Raw genomic sequence first — 18,487 nt, forward strand, 5'->3', positions numbered from 1 at the left:
ATTCTGAAATTGTGTGCAAACCAAGGCTATCCTCTACCAAAACTTGTGAAATTTCGCCCTAGTATCCAAATTTTATTATGGGTCCGTATTGCGATGAAAAAATTCACACAAGTACTTTCATATGTTGTTTGCACCCAGGTAAAGAGGCATGTCCATAAACAAATCACAAAAAGAAGATATGGGGAAAAAAGACAGGACGTTTTGTTTTCGGAAAACCAGTTTTGTTCACTCTCGTTCTGGGAGTTACTACACCTTACACCTTGGGTATTTTGGTCTGAAAGTTTTACCAGACGTTCGTCACTGTGTCTACTGAGTTTTGGCTGAGATTTGAGCACCAGATTCGTCCCACAAAACTGTCAATAAATTTTTTATTCATCACTTCTAGGGCTGAGAGGAAGGTTCGTTTGTGTGTGGAACTGTTTGATTTTTTTCGTTTCTGAATACTCATCCATTTGACCTGAAATCTGTCGCGTTTTGTCCCAAAATCAGTGGAGACTCTTACGTGGAATTTCAGGAAAAAACTATTTCAGGAAAAATTTTCAGAAATTTTTTGCAAACCAAGGCCAACCAAAACTTGTGAAATTACGACTTAGTATCTGAAATTTTATTCTGGGTCCGTATTACGCTGAAAAAATCTCACAAGTACTTTCATATGTTGTTTGCACCCTGGTAAGGCGGCACGTCCATAAACAAATCACAAAAAGAAGATACGGGAGAGAAAAGCCACGACGTTTTGTTTTCGGAAAACCAGTTTTGTTCACTCTCGGTCTGGACTTACTACGCCTTACTCCTTGGGTATTTTGGTTTGAAATTTTTTCCAGACGTTCGTCACTGTGTCTACTGAGTTTTGGCTGAGATTTGAGCCCCAGATTCGTCCCACGAGACTGTCAATAAATTTTTTATTCATCACTGCCAGGTCTGAGAGGAAGGTTCGTTTGTGTGTGAAACTGTTTGATATTTTTCGTCGGTGAATACTCATCCGTTTGACCTGAAATCTGTCGCGTTTTGTCCCAGATTTAGTGGAGACTCTTACGTGGAATTTCAGGAAAAAACAATTTTGGGAGAATTTTTTCAGAAATTTTGTGCAAACCAAGGCTATCCTCTACCAAAACTTGTGAAATTTCGCCCTAGTATCTGAAATTTTATTCTGGGTCTGTATTGAAAAAATTCACACAAGTACTTTCATATGTTGTTTAGACCCATGTAAGGGGGCACGTCCATAAACAAATCACAAAAAGAAGATACGGGGGAAAAAAGACACGACGTTTTGTTTTCGGAAAACCAGTTTTGTTCACTCTCGGTCTGGGACTTTCTACGCCTTACTGCTTTGGTATTTTGGTATGAAATTTTTACCAGACGTTCGTCAATGTGTCTACTGAGTTTTGGCTGAGATTTTAGACCTAAATTTGAACCACGAGACTGGCAATAAATTTTTTAGTCATCACCAGCAGGGTTGAGAGGAAGGTTCGTTTGTGTGTGAAACTGTTTGATTTTTTTCGTGGGTGGATACTCATCCGTTTGACCTGAAATCTGTCGCGTTTTGTCCCAAATTCAGTGGAGACTCTTACGTGGAATTTCAGGAAAAAACTATTTCGAAATAATTTTTCAGAAATTTTATGCAAACCAAGGCTATCCTCTACCTAAAAATTTGAAATTTCGCCCTAGTATCTGAAGTTTTATTCTGGGTCCGTATTGCGCTGAAAAAATTCACACAAGTACTTTCATATGTTATTTGCACCCAGGTAAAGAGGCACGCCCATAAACAAATCACAAAAAGAAGATATGGGGAAAAAAGACAGGACATTTTGTTTTCGGAGAACCAGTTATGTTCACTCTCGGTCTGGGACTTACTACGCCTTACTTCTTGGGTATTTTGGTCTGAAATTTTTACCAGATATTTGTCACTGTGTCTACTGAGTTTTGGCTGAGATTTGAGCCCCAGATTCGTCCCATGAGACTGTCAATAAATTTTTTATTCATCACGGCCAGGGCTGAGAGGAAGGGTCGTTTGTTTGTAAAACTGTTTGATTTTTTTCGTGGGTGAATACTTATCCGTTTGACCTGAAATCTGTCGCGTTTTTTCCCAAATTTAGTGGAGACTCTTACGTGGAATTTCAGGAAAAAACTATTTCGGGAAAATTTTTCAGAAATTTTTTGCAAACCAAGGCTATCCTCTACCAAAACTTGTGAAATTTCGCCCTAGTATCTGAAATTTTATTCTGGGTCTGTATTGCGCTGAAAAAATTCACACAAGTACTTTCATATGTTGTTTGCACCCATGTAAGGGGGCACGTCCATAAACAAATCACAAAAAGAAGATACGGGGGAAAAAAGACACGACGTTTTGTTTTCGGAAAACCAGTTTTGTTCACTCTCGGTCTGGGACTTTCTACGCCTTACTGCTTTGGTATTTTGGTATGAAATTTTTACCAGACGTTCGTCAATGTGTCTACTGAGTTTTGGCTGAGATTTTAGACCTAAATTTGAACCACGAGACTGGCAATAAATTTTTTAGTCATCACTAGCAAGGTTGAGAGGAAGGTTCGTTTGTGTGTGAAACTGTTTGATTTTTTTCGTGGGTGGATACTCATCCGTTTGACCTGAAATCTGTCGCGTTTGTCCCAAATTCAGTGGAGACTCTTACATGGAATTTCAGGAAAAAACTATTTCGAAAGAATTTTTCAGAAATTTTATGCAAACCAAGGCTATCCTCTACCTAAACATGTGAAATTTCGCCCTAGTATCTGATGTTTTATTTTGGGTCCGTATTGCGCTGAAAAAATTCACACAAGTACTTTCATTTGTTTTTTGCACCCAGGTAAAGAGCCACGTCCATAAACAAATCACAAAAAGAAGATATGGGGAAAAAAGGCAGGACGTTTTGTTTTCGGAAAACCAGTTTTGTTCACTCTCGGTCTGGGACTTACTATGCCTTACTTCTTGGGTATTTTGGTCTGAAATTTTTAACAGACGTTTGTCAATGTATCTACTGAGTTTTTGCTGAGATTTGAGACACAGATTCGTCCCACGGGACTGGCAATAAATTTTTTATTCATCACTGCCAGGGCTGAGAGGAAGGTTCGTTTGTCTGTGAAACTGTTTGATTTTTTTCGTGGGTTGATACTCACCCGTTTCACCTGAAATCTGTTGCGTTTTGTCCCAAATTCAGTGGAGACTCTTACGTGGAATTTCAGGAAAAAACTATTTCTAAAGAATTTTTCAGAAATTTTGTGCAAACCAAGGCTATCCTCTACCAAAACTTGTGAAATTTCGTCCTAGTATCTGAAATTTTATTGTGGGTCCGTATTGTGCTGAAAAAATTCACACAAGTACTTTCATATGTGGTTTGCACCCAGTTAAGGAGTCAAGTCAATAAAAAAAATCACAAAAACAAGATATGGGGGAGAAAAGTCTGGACGTTTTGTTTTCGGAAAACCAGTTTTGTTCACTCTCGGTCTTGGACTTACTACGCCTTACTCATTTGGTAATTTCGTCACAAATTTTTACCAGACGTTCGTCACTGTGTCTACTGAGTTTTGGCTGGGATTTGAGTCCCAGATTCGTCCCACGAGACTATCAATAAATTTTTTATTCATCACTGCCAGAGATGAGAGGAAAGTTCGTTTGTGTGTGAAACTTTTTAACTTTTTATTGGGTGAATACTCATCCGTTTGACCTGAAATTGGTGGCATTTTGTCCCAAATTCACTCTAGATTCTTACATGTAATTTCAGGAAAAAACTATTTCGGGAGAATATTTCAGAAATTTTGTGCAAACCAAGGCCATCCTCTACCATAGCGTGTGAAATTTCGCCCTATTATCTGAAGTTTTATTCTAGGTCCGTATTGCGCTAAAAAAATTCACACAAGTACTTTCATATGTTGATTGCACCCAAGTAAGGAGGCACATTCATAAACAAATCACAAAAATAAGATACAGAGGAGAAAAACCAAGACATTATGTTTTCGGAAAACCAGTTTTAATCACTCTCGATTTGGACTTACTACGCCTTACTCCCTAGGTATTTTGGTCTGAAATTTTTACCAGACGCTCGTCACTGTGTCTATTGAGTGTTAGCTGAGATTTGAGCCATAGATTCGTCCCACGAGACTGTCAATAAATTTTTTATTCATCACTGCCAGGGTTGAGAGGAAGGTTCGTTTGTGTGTGAAATTGTTTGATTTTTTTCGTGGGTGAATAGTCATCCGGTTGACCTGAAATGTGTCGCGTTTTGTTCCAAATTTTGTCAAGATTCTTACCTGGAATTTCAGGGAAAAACTATTTCGTGAGAATTTTTCAGAAATTTTGTGCAAATCAAGACTATCCTCTACCAAAACTTGTGAAATTTTGCCCTAGTATCTGAAATTTTATTCTGGGTCCGTATTGCGCTGGAAAAAGTCACACAAGAACTTTCATATGTATTTGCACCCATGTAAGGAGGAACATCCATAAACATATCACAAAATGAAGATACGGGGGAGAAAAGCTAGGATGTTTTGTTTTCGGAAAACCAGTTTTGTTCACTCTCGGTCTGGGATTTACTACGCCTTACTCCTTGGGTATTTTGGTATGAAATTTTTACCAGACGTTCGTCACTGTGTCTACTGAGTTTTGGCTGAGATTTGAGCCCAAGATTCGTCCCATGAGATTGTCAATAAAATTTTTATTCATCACTGCCAGGGCTGAGAGGAAGGTTCGTTTGGGTGTGAAACTTATTGATTTTTTTTCGTGCGTGAATACTCATCCGTTTGACCTGAAATTTGTCACGTTTTGTCCCAAATTCAGTGGAAATTCTTGCATGGAATTTCAGGAAAAAACTATATAGGGAGAATTTTTCAGAAATCTTGTGCAAACCAAGACTATCCTCTACCAAAACTTGTGAAATTTCGCTGTAATAGTTGAAATTTTATTCTGGGTCCATATTGCGCTGAAAAAATTAACACAAGTACTTTCATATGTTGTTTGCATTCAGGTAAGAGGCACGTCCATAAACAAATCACAAAATAAAGATACGGGGGAGAAAAGCCAGGTAGTTTTGTTTTCGGAAATCCACCTTTGTTCATTATCGGTCTGGGACTTACTACGCCTTACTCCTTGGGTATTTTGGTCAGAAATTTTTACCAGACGTTCGTCACTGTGTCTACTGAGTTTTGGCTGAGATTTGAGCCCCCCCAGATTCGTCCCACGAGACTGTCAATAAAGTTTTTATTCATCACTGCAAGGGCTGAGAGGAAGGTTCGTTTGTGTGTGAAACTGTTTGATTTTTTCGTGGGTGAATACTCATTCGTTTGACCTGAAATATGTCGTGTTTTGTCCCAAATTCAGTGGCGACTCTTACGTGGAATTTCAGGAAGAAACAATTTCGGGAGAATTTTTCAGAAATTTTGTGCAAAACAAGGATACCAAAACTTGTGAAATTTCGCCCTAGTATCTGAAACTTTATTCTGGGTCCGTATTGCGCTGAAAAAATTCACACAAGTACTTTCATATGTTGTTTGCACCAAGGTAAGGAGGCACGTCCATAAACCAACCACAAAAAAAAAACGGGGGAAAAAAGCTAGGACGTTTTGTTTTCGGAAAACCAGTTTTGTTCACTCTCGGTCTGGGACTTACTACGCCTTACTACTTGGGTATTTTGGTATGAAATTTTTACCAGACGTTCGTCCTTGTGTATAATGAGTTTTGGTTAAGATTTGAGCCTCAGATTCGTCCCACGAGACTGTCAATAAAAATTTTATTCATCACTGCCAGAGCTGAGAGGAAGGTTCGTTTGTGTGTGAAACTGTTTGATTTTTTTCGTGGGTGAATACTCATTCGTTTGACCTGAAATCTGTCGCGTTTTGTCCCAAATTCAGTGGAGACTCTTACGTGGAATTTCAGGAAAAAACTATTTCTGAAGATTTTTTCAGAAATTTTGTGCAAACCAAGGCATACTCTACCAAAACTTGTGAAATTTCGCCCTAGTATCTAAAATTTTATTCTGGGTCCGTATTGCGCTGAAAAAATTCACACAAGTACTTTCATATGTTGTTTGCACCTAGGTAAGGAGGCACGTCCATAAAAAAATCACAAAAAGAAGATACTGGGGAGAAAGCCAGGACGTTTTGTTTTCGAAAATCCAGTTTTGTTCACTCTCGGTCTGGGACTTACTACGCCTTATTCCCTGGGTATTTTGGTATGAAATTTTGACCAGACGTTCGTCACTGTGTAAACTGAGGTTTGACTGAGATTTGAGCCCCAGATTCGTCCTACGAGACTTTCAATAAATTTTTTATTCATCACTGCCAGGGCTAAGAGAAAGGTTCATTTGTGTGTGAAACTGTTTGATTTTTTTCATGGGTGAATACTCATCCGTTTGACCTGAAATCTGTTGCGTTTTGTCCCAAACTTTGTGGAGACTCTTACTTGGAATTACAGGAAAAAACTATTTCGGGAAAATTTTTCAGAAATTTTGTGCAAATGTAGGCTACCAAAACATGTGAAATTTCGCCCTAGTATCGGAAATTTTATTCTGGGTCCGTATTGCGCAGAAAAAATTCACACAAGTACTTTCATATGTTGTTTGCACCCAGGTAAGGAGGCACGCCCATAAACAAATCACAAAAAGAAGATACCGGGGAGAAAAGCCAGGACGTTTTGTTTTCGGAAATCCAGTTTTGTTCACTCTCGGTCTGGGACTTACTACGCCTTTCTCCTTGGGTATTTTGGTCTAAAATTTTTACCAGACGTTCGTCACTGTGTAAACTGAGGTTTGGCTGAGATTTGAGCCCCAGATTCGTCCTACGAGACTTTCAATAAATTTTTTATTCATCACTGCCAGGGCTAAGAGAAAGGTTCATTTGTGTGTGAAACTGTTTAATTTTTTCATGGGTGAATACTCATCCGTTTGACCTGAAATCTGTCGCATTTTGTCCCAAACTTTGTGGAGACTCTTACGTGGAATTACAGGAAAAAACTATTTCGGGAAAATTTTCAGAAATTTTGAGCAAATCTAGGCTACCAAAACTTGTGAAATTTCGCCCTAGTATCTGAAATTTTATTTTGGGCCGTATTGCGCTGAAAAAAATCACACAAGTACTTTCATATGTTGTTTGCACCCAGGTAAGGAGGCATGTCCATAAACAAATCACAAAATGAAGATACGGGGGAGAAAAGCCAGGACGTTTTATTTTCGGAAAACCAGTTTTGTTCACTCTCGGTTTGGGACTTACTACACCTCTCTCCTTGGGTATTTTGGTCTGAAAATTTTACGAGATGTTCGTCACTGTGTCTACTGAGTTTTGGCTGAGATTTGAGCCCCAGATTCGTCCTACGAGACTGTGAATAAATTTTTTATTCATCACTGCCAGGGCTGAGAGGAAGGTTCGTTTGTGTGTGAAACTGTTTGATTTTTTTCGTGGGTGAATACTCATCTCTTTGACCTGAAATTTATCGCGTTTTGTCCCAAATTCAGTGGACACTCTTACGTGGAATTTTAGGAAAAAAATATTTCGGGAGAATTTTTCAGAACTTTTATGCAAACCAAGGCTATCCTCTACCAAAACTTGTGAATTTTCACCCTAGTATCTGAAATTTTATTCTGTGTCCGTATTGCGCTGAAAAAATTCATACAAGTACTTTCATATGTTGTTTTCACCCAGGTAAGGAGGCACGTCCATAAACAAATCACAAAAAGAAGATACGGGGTAGAAAAGCCAGGACGTTTTGTTTTCGAAAACCAGTTTTGTTCACTCTCGATCTGGGACTTACTACGCCTTACTCCTTGAGTATTTTGGTATGGAATTTTTTCCAGACGTTCGTCACTGTGTCTACTGAGTTCTGGCTGAGATTTAAGTCCTAGATTCGTCCCACGAGACTGTCAATAAATTTTTTATTCATCACTGCCAGGGCTAAGAGGAAGGTTCGTTTGTGTGTGAAACTGTTTGATATTTTTCGTGGGTGAATAATCATCCGTTTGACCTGAAATCTGTCGCGTTTTGTCCCAAATTCAGTGGAGACTCTTATGTGGAATTTTAGGAAAAAACTATTTCGGGAAAATTTTTCAGAAATTTTATGCAAACCAAGGCTATCCTCTACCAAAACTTGTGAAATTTCTCCCTAGTCTCTGAAATTTTATTCTGGGTCCGTATTGCGATGAAAAAATTCACACAGGTACTTTCAAATGTTGTTTGCACCCAGGTAAGGAGGCACGTCCATAAACAAATCACAAAATGAAGATACGGGGGAGAAAAGCCAGGACGTTTAGTTCTCGGAAAACCATTTTTGTTCACTCTCGATGTGGGACTTACTACCCCTCAGTCCTTGGGTATTCTGGTCTGAAATTTTTACCAGACGTTCGTCACTGTGTCTACTGAGTTTTGACTGAGATTTGAGCCCTAGATTCGTCCCACGAGACTGTCAATAAATTTTTTATTCATCACTGCCAGGGCTGAGAGGAAGGTTTGTTTGTGTGTGAAACTGTTTGATTTTTTTCGTGGGTGGATACTCATCCGTTTGACTTGAACTCGGTTGCGTTTTGTCCCAAATTCTGTGGAGACTCTTACGTGGAATTTCAGGAAAAAACTGTTTCGAGAGAATTTTTCAGAAATTTTGGGCAAACCAAGGCTACCAAAACTTGTGAAATTTCGCCCTAGTATCTGAAATTTTATTCTAAGTCCGTATTGCGCTGAAAAAATTCAAACAAATACTTTCAAATGTTGTTTGCACCCAGGTAAGGAGGCACGTCCATAAAAGAATCACAAAAAGAAGATACGGGGGAGAAAAGCCAGGACGTTTAGCTTTCGGAAAACCAGTTTTGTTCACTCTCGGTGTGGGACTTACTACGCCTTACTCCTTGGGTATTTTCGTTTGAAATTTTTAACTGACGTTCGTAACTGTGTCTACTGAGTTTTAGCTGAGATTTGATCACCAGATTCGTCCCACGAAACTGTCAATAAATTTGTATTCATCACTGCCAGGGTTGAGAGGAAGGTTCGTTTGTGTGTGAAACTGTTTGATTTTTTTCGTGGGTGGATACTCATCCGTTTGACCTGAAATCTGTCGCGTTTCGTCCCAAATTCAGTGGAGACTCTTACATGGAATTTCAGGAAAAAAACTATTTCGAAAGAATTTTCAGAAATTTTATGCAAACCAAGGTTATCCTCTACCTAAACATGTGAAATTTCGCCTTAGTATTTGAAGTTTTATTTTGGGTCCGTATTGCGCTGAAAAAATTCACACAAGTACTTTCATTTGTTGTTTGCACCCAGGTAAAGAGGCACGTCCATAAACAAATCACAAAAAGAAGATATGGGGAAAAAAGACAGGACGTTTTGTTTTCGGAAAACCAGTTTTGTTCACTCTCGGTCTGGGACTTACTATGCCTTACTTCTTGGGTATTTTGGTCTGAAATTTTTAACAGACGTTCGTCAATGTATCTACTGAGTTTTGGCTGAGATTTGAGACACAGATTCGTCCCACGGGACTGGCAATAAAGTTTTTATTCATCACTGCCAGGGCTGAGAGGAAGGTTCGTTTGTGTGTGAAACTGTTTGATTTTTTTCGTGGGTTGATACTCATCCGTTTCACCTGAAATCTGTTGCGTTTTGTCCCAAATTCAGTGGAGACTCTTACGTGAAATTTCAGGAAAAAACTATTTCTAAAGAATTTTTCAGAAATTTTGTGCAAACCAAGGCTATCCTCTAGCAAAACTTGTGAAATTTCGTCCTAGTATCTGAAATTTTATTGTGGGTCCGTATTGCGCTGAAAAAATTCACACAAGTACTTTCATATGTTGTTTGCACCCAGGTAAGGGGGCACGTCCATAAAAAAATCACAAAAATAAGATACGAGGGAAAAAAGATAGGACGTTTTTTTTTTCGGAGAACCAGTTATGTTCACTCTCGGTCTGGGACTTACTACGCCTTACTTCTTGGGTATTTTGGTCTGAAATTTTTACCAAACATTTGTCACTGTGTCTACTGAGTTTTGGCTGAGATTTGAGCCCCAGATTCGTCCCACGAGACTGTCAATAAATTTTTTATTCATCACGGCCAGGGCTGAGAGGAAGGTTCGTTTGTTTGTAAAACTGTTTGATTTTTTTCGTGGGTGAATACTTATCCGTTTGACCTGAAATCTGTCGCGTTTTTTCCCAAATTTAGTGGAGACTCTTACGTGGAATTTCAGGAAAAAACTATTTCGGGAAAATTTTTCAGAAATTTTTTGCAAACTAAGGCTATCCTCTACCAAAACTTGTGAAATTTCGCCATAGTATCTGAAATTTTATTCTAGATCCGTATTGCGCCGAAAAAATTCACACAAGTACTTTCATATGTTGTTTGCACCCAGGTAAGGAGGCACGTCCATAAACAAATCACAAAAAGAAGATACGGGGGAGAAAAGCCAGGACGTTTTGTTTTAGGAAAACGAGTTTTATTCACTCTCGGTCTGGGACTTACTACGCCTTACTCCTTGGGCATTTTGGTCTTAAATTTTTACCCGACGTTCGTCACTGTGTCTACTGAGTTTTGGCTGAGATTTGAGTCCCAGATTCGTCCCACGAGACTGTCAATAAATTTTTTATTCATCACTGCCAGAACTGAGACGAAGGTTCGTTTGTGTGGGAAACTGTTTGATTTTTTTGGGGGGTGAATACTCATCCGTTGACCTGAAATTTGTCGCATTATGTCCCAAATTCAATGGAGACTCTTACGTGGAATTTCAAGAAAATACTATTTCGGGAGAACTTTTCAGAAATTTTGTGCAAACCAACGCTATCCTCTACCAAAACTTGTGAAATTTCGCCCTAGTATCTGAAATTTTATTCTGGGTCCGTATTGCGCTGAAAAAATTCACACAAGTACTTTCACATGTTGTTTGCACCCAGTTAAGGAGGCACGTCCATAAGAAAATCACAAAAAGAAGATACGGGGTAGAAAAGCCAGGACGTTTTGTTTTCGAAAAACCAGTTTTGTTCACTCTCGGTCTCGGACTTACTACGCCTTACATCTTGGGTATTTTTGTCTTAAATTTTTACCAGAAGTTCGTCACTGTGTCTACTGAGTGTTGGCTGAGATTTGAGCCCCAAATTCGTCCCACGAGACTGTCAATAAATTTTTTATTCATCACTGTCAAGGTTGAGAGGAAGGTTCGTTTGTGTGTGAAACTGTTTGATTTTTTCGTGGGTGAATACTCCTCCGTTTGACCTGAAATTTGTCGCGTTTTGTCCCAAATTCATTGGAGACTCTTACGTGGAATTTCAGGAAGAAAACTAATACGGAAGAATTTTTCAGAAATTTTGTGCAAACCAAGGCTATCCTCTACCAAAACTTGTGAAATTTCGCCCTAGTATCTGAAATTTTATTCTGGGTCCGTATTGCGCTGAAAAAATTCACACAATTGCTTTCATATGTTTTTTGCACTCAGGTAAAGAGTCACGTCCATAAAAAAATCCCAGAAGAAGATGAGGGGGAGAAAAGCCAAGACGTTGTGTTTTCGAAAAACCAGTTTTTTTCACTCTCGGTCTGGGACTTACTACGCCTTACATCTTGGGTATTTTGGTCTGAAATTTTTACCAAACGTTCGTCACTGTGTCTACTGAGTTTTGGCTGAGATTTGAGCCCCAGATTCATCCCACGAGACTATCAATAAATTTTTAATTCATCACTGCCAGGGCGGAGAGGAAGGTTCGTTTGTGTGTGAAACTGTTTGATTTTTTTCGTGGGTGAATACTCATCCATTTGACCTGAAATTTTGTCGCGTTTTGTCCCAAATTAAGTGGAGATTCTTACGTGAAATTTCAGGTAAAAACTATTTCTGAAGAATTTTTTAGAAATTTTGTGCAAACCAAGGCTATCCTCTACCAGAACTTGTGAAATTTCGCTCTAGTATCTGAAATTTTATTCTGGGTCCGTATTGCGCTGAACAAATTCACACAAGTACTTTCATATGTTGTTTACACCCAGGTAAGAAGGTACGTCCATAAACAAATCACAAAAAGAATATACGGGGTAGAAAAGCTTCGACTTTTTTTTCGAAAAACCTGTTTTGTTCACTCTCGGTCTGGGACTTACTACGCCTTACTCCTTGGGTATTTTGGTCTGCAATTTTAACCAGACGTTCGTCACTGTGTCTACTAAGTTTTGGTGAGATTTGAGCCCCAGATTCGTCCCACGAGACTGTCAATAAATTTTTTATTCATCACTGCCAAGGCTGACAGAAAGGTTTGTTTGTGTGTGAAACTGTTTCGTTTTTTTCGTGGGTGAATACTCGTCCGTTTGACCTTAAATTTGTCGCGTTTTGTCTCAAATTGAGTGGAGACTATTACGTGGAATTTCAGGAAAAAACTATTTCGGAAGAATTTTTCAGAAATTTTGTGCAAACTAAGGCTATCCTCTACCAAAACTTCTGCAATTTCACCATAGTATCTTAAATTTTGTTCTAGGTCCGTATTGCGCTGAAAAAATTCACACAAGTACTTTCATATGTTGTTTGAACCCAGGTAAGGAGGCACGTCCATAAACAAATCACAAAAAGAAGATACGGGGGAGAAAGCCAGGACGTTTTCTTTTCGGAAAACTAGTTTTGTTCACTCTCGGTCTGGGACTTACTAGGCCTTACTCCTTGGGTATGTTGGTCTGAAATTTTTACGAGACGTTTGTCACTGTGTCTACTGAGTTTTGGCTAAGATTTAAGCCCAAGATTAGTCCCACGAGACTGTCAATAAATTCTTTATTCATCACTGCCAGGGCTGAGAGGAAGATTCGTTTATGTGTGAAACTCTTTGATTTTTTTCGTGGGTGAATACTCATCTGTTTGACCTGAAATTTGTCGCGTTTTGTCCCAAATTCGGTGGAGATTCTTATGTGGAATTTCAGGAAAAACATATTTCGGGAGAATTTATCAGAATTTTTGTGCAAACCAAGGCTATCCTCTAGAAAAACTTGTAAAATTTCATCCTAGTATCTGAAATTTTATTCTGGGTCCATATTAAGCTGAAAAAATTCACACAAGTACTTTCATGTGTTATTTGTACCCAGGTAAAGGGGCACGTCCATAAACAAATCACAAAAAGAAGATAAGGGGGAGAAAAGCCAGGACGTTTTGTTTTCGGAAAACCAGTTTGGTTCACTCTCGGTCTGGGACATACTACGCCTTACTCCTTGGGTATTTTGGTCTCAAATTTTAACCAAACATTCGTCACTGTGTCTACTGAGTGTTTGCTGATATTTGAGCACCATATTTGTCCCGCGAGACTGACAATAAATTTTTTATTAATCAGTGTCAGGACTGAGAGCATTTATAGAGTTTTTTTTTTAGTATTTGCTGTCAAACAAAATTTATTTTTAAAACATACTTATTTAACAATTCCATAAATTAATATTTTAATTATATTTATTTTATTTTTAATATAAAATATTATTATATTATTATATATAGCTGTTATTAACAATTCAATAAATTAATATTTTAATTATATTTATTTTTTAATTTAAAATATTATTCTATTATTATAAATAGTTGTTAAATGAAAGTAAGTTAATGTTTGCTGTGTCAAACAAGTTTTTCCCAAAAAAAATTAAAACTTCAAAACCTAAAAAGAAAAAGAGGTGGCAACGGGCAAACGGTGTCCACAACTGCAGAATATCGTAGCAGAATCCCAACCATTAATTTTTGCAAGCAAAATTCCAAACGTTAACCCCTTTACAAAGAAACTCGAAGAAACATGTCACTCTTGCTATATATACTATCCAATTCCATGCTCCATCATCATCGAAATCACTAATTCTTATCTCCAAAGGCTTTTTCACTCTTTCTCTTTCTCCTTCATGGGTTTAGTATTTGGAAAAATCAGTGTGGAGACTGCAAAATACGAAGTGATCAAATCCACAAGCGAGTACGAAATCCGCAAATATGTACCCTGTGTAGTGGCTGAAGTCACATATGACCCATCACAGTTCAAGGAAAATAAAGATGGTGGCTTTATGGTTTTGGCCAGTTACATTGGTGCTGTGGGGAACCCCCAGAACACCAAGCCTGAAAAGATTGCAATGACTGCACCAGTTATAACCAAGGAGAGTGGTGGGGGTGGTGAGAAGATTGCTATGACAGCCCCAGTTGTGACAAAAGATGGTGCTGGTGAAGAAGGGAAGAAGAACAAGATGGTGACTATGCAGTTTGTTTTGCCAGCTGTGTATGGGAAAGCTGAGGAGGCGCCTAAACCTACTGATGAGAGGGTTCTGATAAAGGAAGAGGGTGAGAGGAAATATGGGGTGGTGAAGTTTGGAGGTGTGGCATCAGAGGAAGTGGTGAGGGAGAAGGTGGAGAAGCTGAGGGTGTGTTTGGAGACTGATGGGTTTAAGGTGGTTGGGGATTACGTGTTGGCCAGGTACAACCCACCTTGGACAATTCCTGTCTTCAGGACTAATGAGGTTATGATCCCAGTTGAATGAAATTGGAGGATTGTATACAAAAATTCAGTGTTTACACAAAATTCAGTGTTTTTTTTTATCTGTTATGATGTTAAGTTTTACTGGTGTTGAGAGGTTTAAAATATGTTGTAGTGCTGCCTTGTTTCAATTCAATACACAGAATAAATGTTTTATATGTTCTAGGATTTTTGGTCATGTCTCTTGTTGTCTGGTTGTTTATGATTTTGGTGACCGTTATGTAAACAGGACCAAAAGAAATCAGAAATTCAAAGGAAATTGAGAATGATAGCAAGACACATTCAAACTCAATACTTAACTAATACAACTGATTTACTCTGTTCATTATACATCAGAATTGAATTCATAGGATTGCAACTGTTCAGGGAACACAAAATGTACATATCATGCACAGAGCTTCAATGTCACTCTCTTAAGTTATCCAGAGACCAGCTTCACAATTATAAAGATAATGTTGAAGAGAATTAGAGGAAGTCTCAAGAATTGACAGGCATATATGAGCCCTATTATTTGCCCTTTAAGAGAATTCCTCCTAGGCTCTGTCATATCTCTCAAAGTCCATCCCCTTGGAGCAAGGAACCGCTCCTCATTCAAAATTGCCAATGCATTTGCAAAGAGCAAAAAGCCTTCTAAAAAAGTCCAGAAACCCATTTCCTGCCAGAAGAAACACAGAGTGTGCAACTTAGTACTCAGAGGAAATCTTCTTCACTAGTTCAACTCTACTTTTCACACAAGAATCAGATAAAGGAATTCAAATATCAACAGGGAATGAAAATAGTCAGGCACAAGCAAATTCTAAGGTCACCCATCAATAAAGGCTATCATTCTTCTGGCTTGATATGCATACAAGACCCATGCTTTAACTCCATGGAAAATCACTCAATAAGGCCAAAACCAAACTTCAAATACAAAGACGTGTTCCTTCTCTCCACAATCTGCCATTTCCTTCAAATATTAGATTGCAAAAAGACTCATATTTTGCCTATTCTGACTAATATAACATTCCACATAGAATTAACATTCTTATCCTAATACTAACATTTACATACTATAGCAAATTACTTACATTTGACAAAAAAACTCAGAAAAGTGATAAAATGCAAGCTGTTTTTCTTGAGTTGCACAGTGCTTCACAATTGTTTGGTATAATTTAATGATAGCCATATCACAAACCAGAAGAACAACAACCAAATCTCATACGCACAAGTGCAAAGAACAACCCAAAAAGCCAAATCATGGAGAACAACATGGATTGTAGAACCCCAAGAAATCAGAACAAACACTTAGCCCCACAAGGACTAAACTTTCACTCTAGTTTACTCCTCTTCTTCCACAGTTGAAATCACTGCAAAAGTGTTGCACGACATGCTGAATGAAAATAATAAACGGCGTGGTGAGATGAGAGGGAAGATGGTCAAAAGAATCTCAGTATATTCTGGTTGTCTACAATACCCTTAACAAGATAATCATACAAAACAGAGTTTATAAATAACATTCTTGATCCTCAAACACAACCAATTATGAGTAAGAAGTTCATTTTGATAGGTTTTAGAGTATAAAATGCAAAAATCAACTCGGACCAATCAAACCACACAAGATTCTTCACTGACAATCAAAGTTAAAAGACAAACAACAAATTTTACTTCCAACTTTCAACACAAGTTTTTTTCCAACTTTCAACACAAGTTTTTTTTCTTAGTAATAACTATTAACTACACATTGGTTTAACACAAATCTCTTTCTTGGACCAAATCACTCAGTAGACCGATGGCACAACCCAAACTCACATGCAAACAAAAACATATAAAATTGTAATCCCAGTTGAACAATAACAGAACCATATCAAATGAATTTTATGTGAACCCAAAACGGAAATAATCTCAATCCAACCAAGAAGTCAAACAAATTAAGAAACCAAACACAGAATTTTTTAGGGAAAAGAGAAAGAATGATGAGTTCCTTACTCACCTGAGACGCAAAAATGGAAAAAAAAAACAAGGACCTATGATGTCTGAGTCTGAAAACCCGTTCTTAAGAAAGAAATTTCTAGAAGACGATCCTATGACTTTCCGAAAACTCATCTAACGACACAGAATGGCGGTAGCTAACACGTCAGCGTGAGAAGTTAAAAAACACCCGTTGGATCAGAAGCCTAGGCGGCAACAACTGAAACACCCTGCACTCTATCATTCTCTCTAAAGTAAGTTTCACGTTACTCGATACTGTTCTTATTAGTACGAGTAACTATAGTAACTTAGATATTTGAGTGGTATTTTGAATTTTAAAAATTATTTTTGTAATAAGTACCATGGCAAAATTTATTCCCACAAATTTAAAAAAAATATTTTAATTTTTTTTTATAAAGTTGATTTTGAGGCTACGGAGAAGATGTGGTAGACTAACAAAACTTAATTTCATTTTAGTTTATAAGTATTTATTTATAGATTTTAAAGTCATTTAGTAGAAATTAAATACTTTAATCTTGTATGGGTAAATAGTAGAGTATATCTCAGCGTGGATTGGACATTTGAATAAGATAAAACTTTCTTGTAAAACCAATCCAACTCCTGAAAAACAAATTTTTTTTCCAATATGGGACTAGTGTATTATATATGATTGAATACATCATGGAATATATCGTAAAATTTGATCGGATATCCAAACGAGTACATCTTGAAAAACAGAAACAAAAGAAAACATTCCTTTAAACCATTTTATTAATTAAATCAAAGTGTATCGAATATTTGCTTAAACACTAGGATTAACTCAATAGTTCATACTAAATCAGGTGCATCGACACATCTTATCCTATAAATACATGTTCTAGAACAAGATAAAGGTACACATTTAATAATATTTATTGTCTTCAACCATCGAATACTGAGTACTTAAGTATTGGATGACCTTTTACAGGTACTCTCTCTTGACCAAGTTCGAAGACCGAGACCTATTAGAACCAATATCGAGGAGCACACACGATCACGAAGATGTCTCCTTCCGCGACCCATACAAAAACAAATTTGGACAAAACTATTAATGACCTTAAAAGTTATTAGTATGAAAATTAATGTGATGGTATGAATGATAAGGATATTTCAATCTTCTTGTATTGAGTTGATTTAAAGGATGACATAAAAAAAGTGTGTAACCTAAAAAGATTCTGAATATAAAATAAGTGAGATTAATAATGGAGAATAAATTAGATTTTGACCATGAAATAATCAAGACTAACACTCATGATTTTAACTAAGTGATAAAAGTAGTTAAGTGTAAAATATGGTCATGTTTCGTGTGTGAGACAATAATATTCATTTAACAATAGATAATATAAAACGCAAGTGTTTGGTTTGGTCTGTGGACAATACAACACTATATTATTTTTATATGTTTGATAACACATAATTATGCTATGATGATATACGCACAGAGATTTAAGTTAATCTCATACTACACAAACATTTATATGTTTATTCTATGTTGCAAGAAATGTTTGTTACTTTCGTCAGCTAGTATGAACTATTTAAAGTATAAGTCACACCAAATGATCTATTGGATAAAGAGATAAAGTTGATTTCTTCAAAAACTTCATGACACTAGCATTGTCAACTTTGGAAAGAATATGGAAACACTAGAAGTGGTTGTTTGACAAAGAATAATCTGTTATTAGTTATGAGTGATTGTTGTTCAAAAAATACTCTTAAACGGGTTACTCATAATCAAATATAATTCAAAATAATACTTGATTTTAATCAGGAGTGGTTGTGTGTCAAACAATACTTGTTTTAGCCAATAATGGTTATGTTCGAAATAAAACTTGTTTTAGCTAGAAGTGATTGTGTTCCAAACAATACTTGTTTTAGCCAGGAATAGTTTGTTTCAAGAAATACTTATTTTAATTAGGAGCAGCTACGTTTAAAAAAATACTAGGTTTTAGTCAGGAGTGGTTGCATTCTAAAAAATATACTTGAAGGGGTTAGTAAAGAGTGACTACGTTTACAAACAATACTCGAAAGAGTTAGTCAAGAGTGGCTACGTTTACAAACAATAATTGAAGGAACGAG

At 37.2% G+C, this 18,487-nt stretch overlaps 2 protein-coding genes across 5 annotated transcripts; one reads left to right on the forward strand and one right to left on the reverse strand.

Annotated features, from left to right (window-relative positions):
• Nucleotides 1–13,776: 13,776 nt before the first annotated feature.
• Nucleotides 13,777–14,593, forward strand: SOUL-1 (SOUL heme-binding family protein). The gene has a single exon (XM_068621735.2). It carries the CDS (start codon nt 13,806–13,808, stop codon nt 14,427–14,429), a length of 624 nt encoding a protein of 207 aa, XP_068477836.1. The 5' UTR covers nt 13,777–13,805; the 3' UTR covers nt 14,430–14,593.
• A 127-nt stretch (nt 14,594–14,720) lies between these two features.
• On the reverse strand, nt 14,721–16,527 carry LOC137818363 (Yos1-like protein). 4 transcript variants are annotated; one of them, XM_068621737.2, is made up of 2 exons: nt 16,395–16,527; nt 14,721–15,080 (listed from the first exon to the last, which is right to left on the reverse strand). In XM_068621737.2, exon 2 carries the CDS (start codon nt 15,075–15,077, stop codon nt 14,844–14,846), a length of 234 nt encoding a protein of 77 aa, XP_068477838.1. In that variant the 5' UTR covers nt 15,078–15,080; nt 16,395–16,527; the 3' UTR covers nt 14,721–14,843. The 4 variants fall into 4 exon arrangements, with proteins under 4 accessions (XP_068477838.1, XP_068477840.1, XP_068477837.1 ...); XM_068621739.2 differs by having other exon boundaries at nt 16,391–16,412; XM_068621736.2 differs by lacking the exon at nt 16,395–16,527 and adding an exon at nt 15,232–15,287.
• Between the last annotated feature and the right edge of the window lie 1,960 nt (nt 16,528–18,487).

This window comes from Phaseolus vulgaris, chromosome 10 (assembly GCF_051622355.1).
Source record: "Phaseolus vulgaris cultivar YP4 chromosome 10, ASM5162235v1, whole genome shotgun sequence".
Taxonomy (NCBI): Eukaryota; Viridiplantae; Streptophyta; class Magnoliopsida; order Fabales; family Fabaceae; genus Phaseolus; species Phaseolus vulgaris.

Excerpts from the sequence above, each read along its gene's own strand:
- SOUL-1 (XM_068621735.2), top strand. The coding sequence starts at position 13,806 with ATGGGTTTAGTATTTGGAAAAATCAGTGTGGAGACTGCAAAATACGAA.
- LOC137818363 (XM_068621737.2), bottom strand. The coding sequence starts at position 15,077 with ATGGGTTTCTGGACTTTTTTAGAAGGCTTTTTGCTCTTTGCAAATGCA.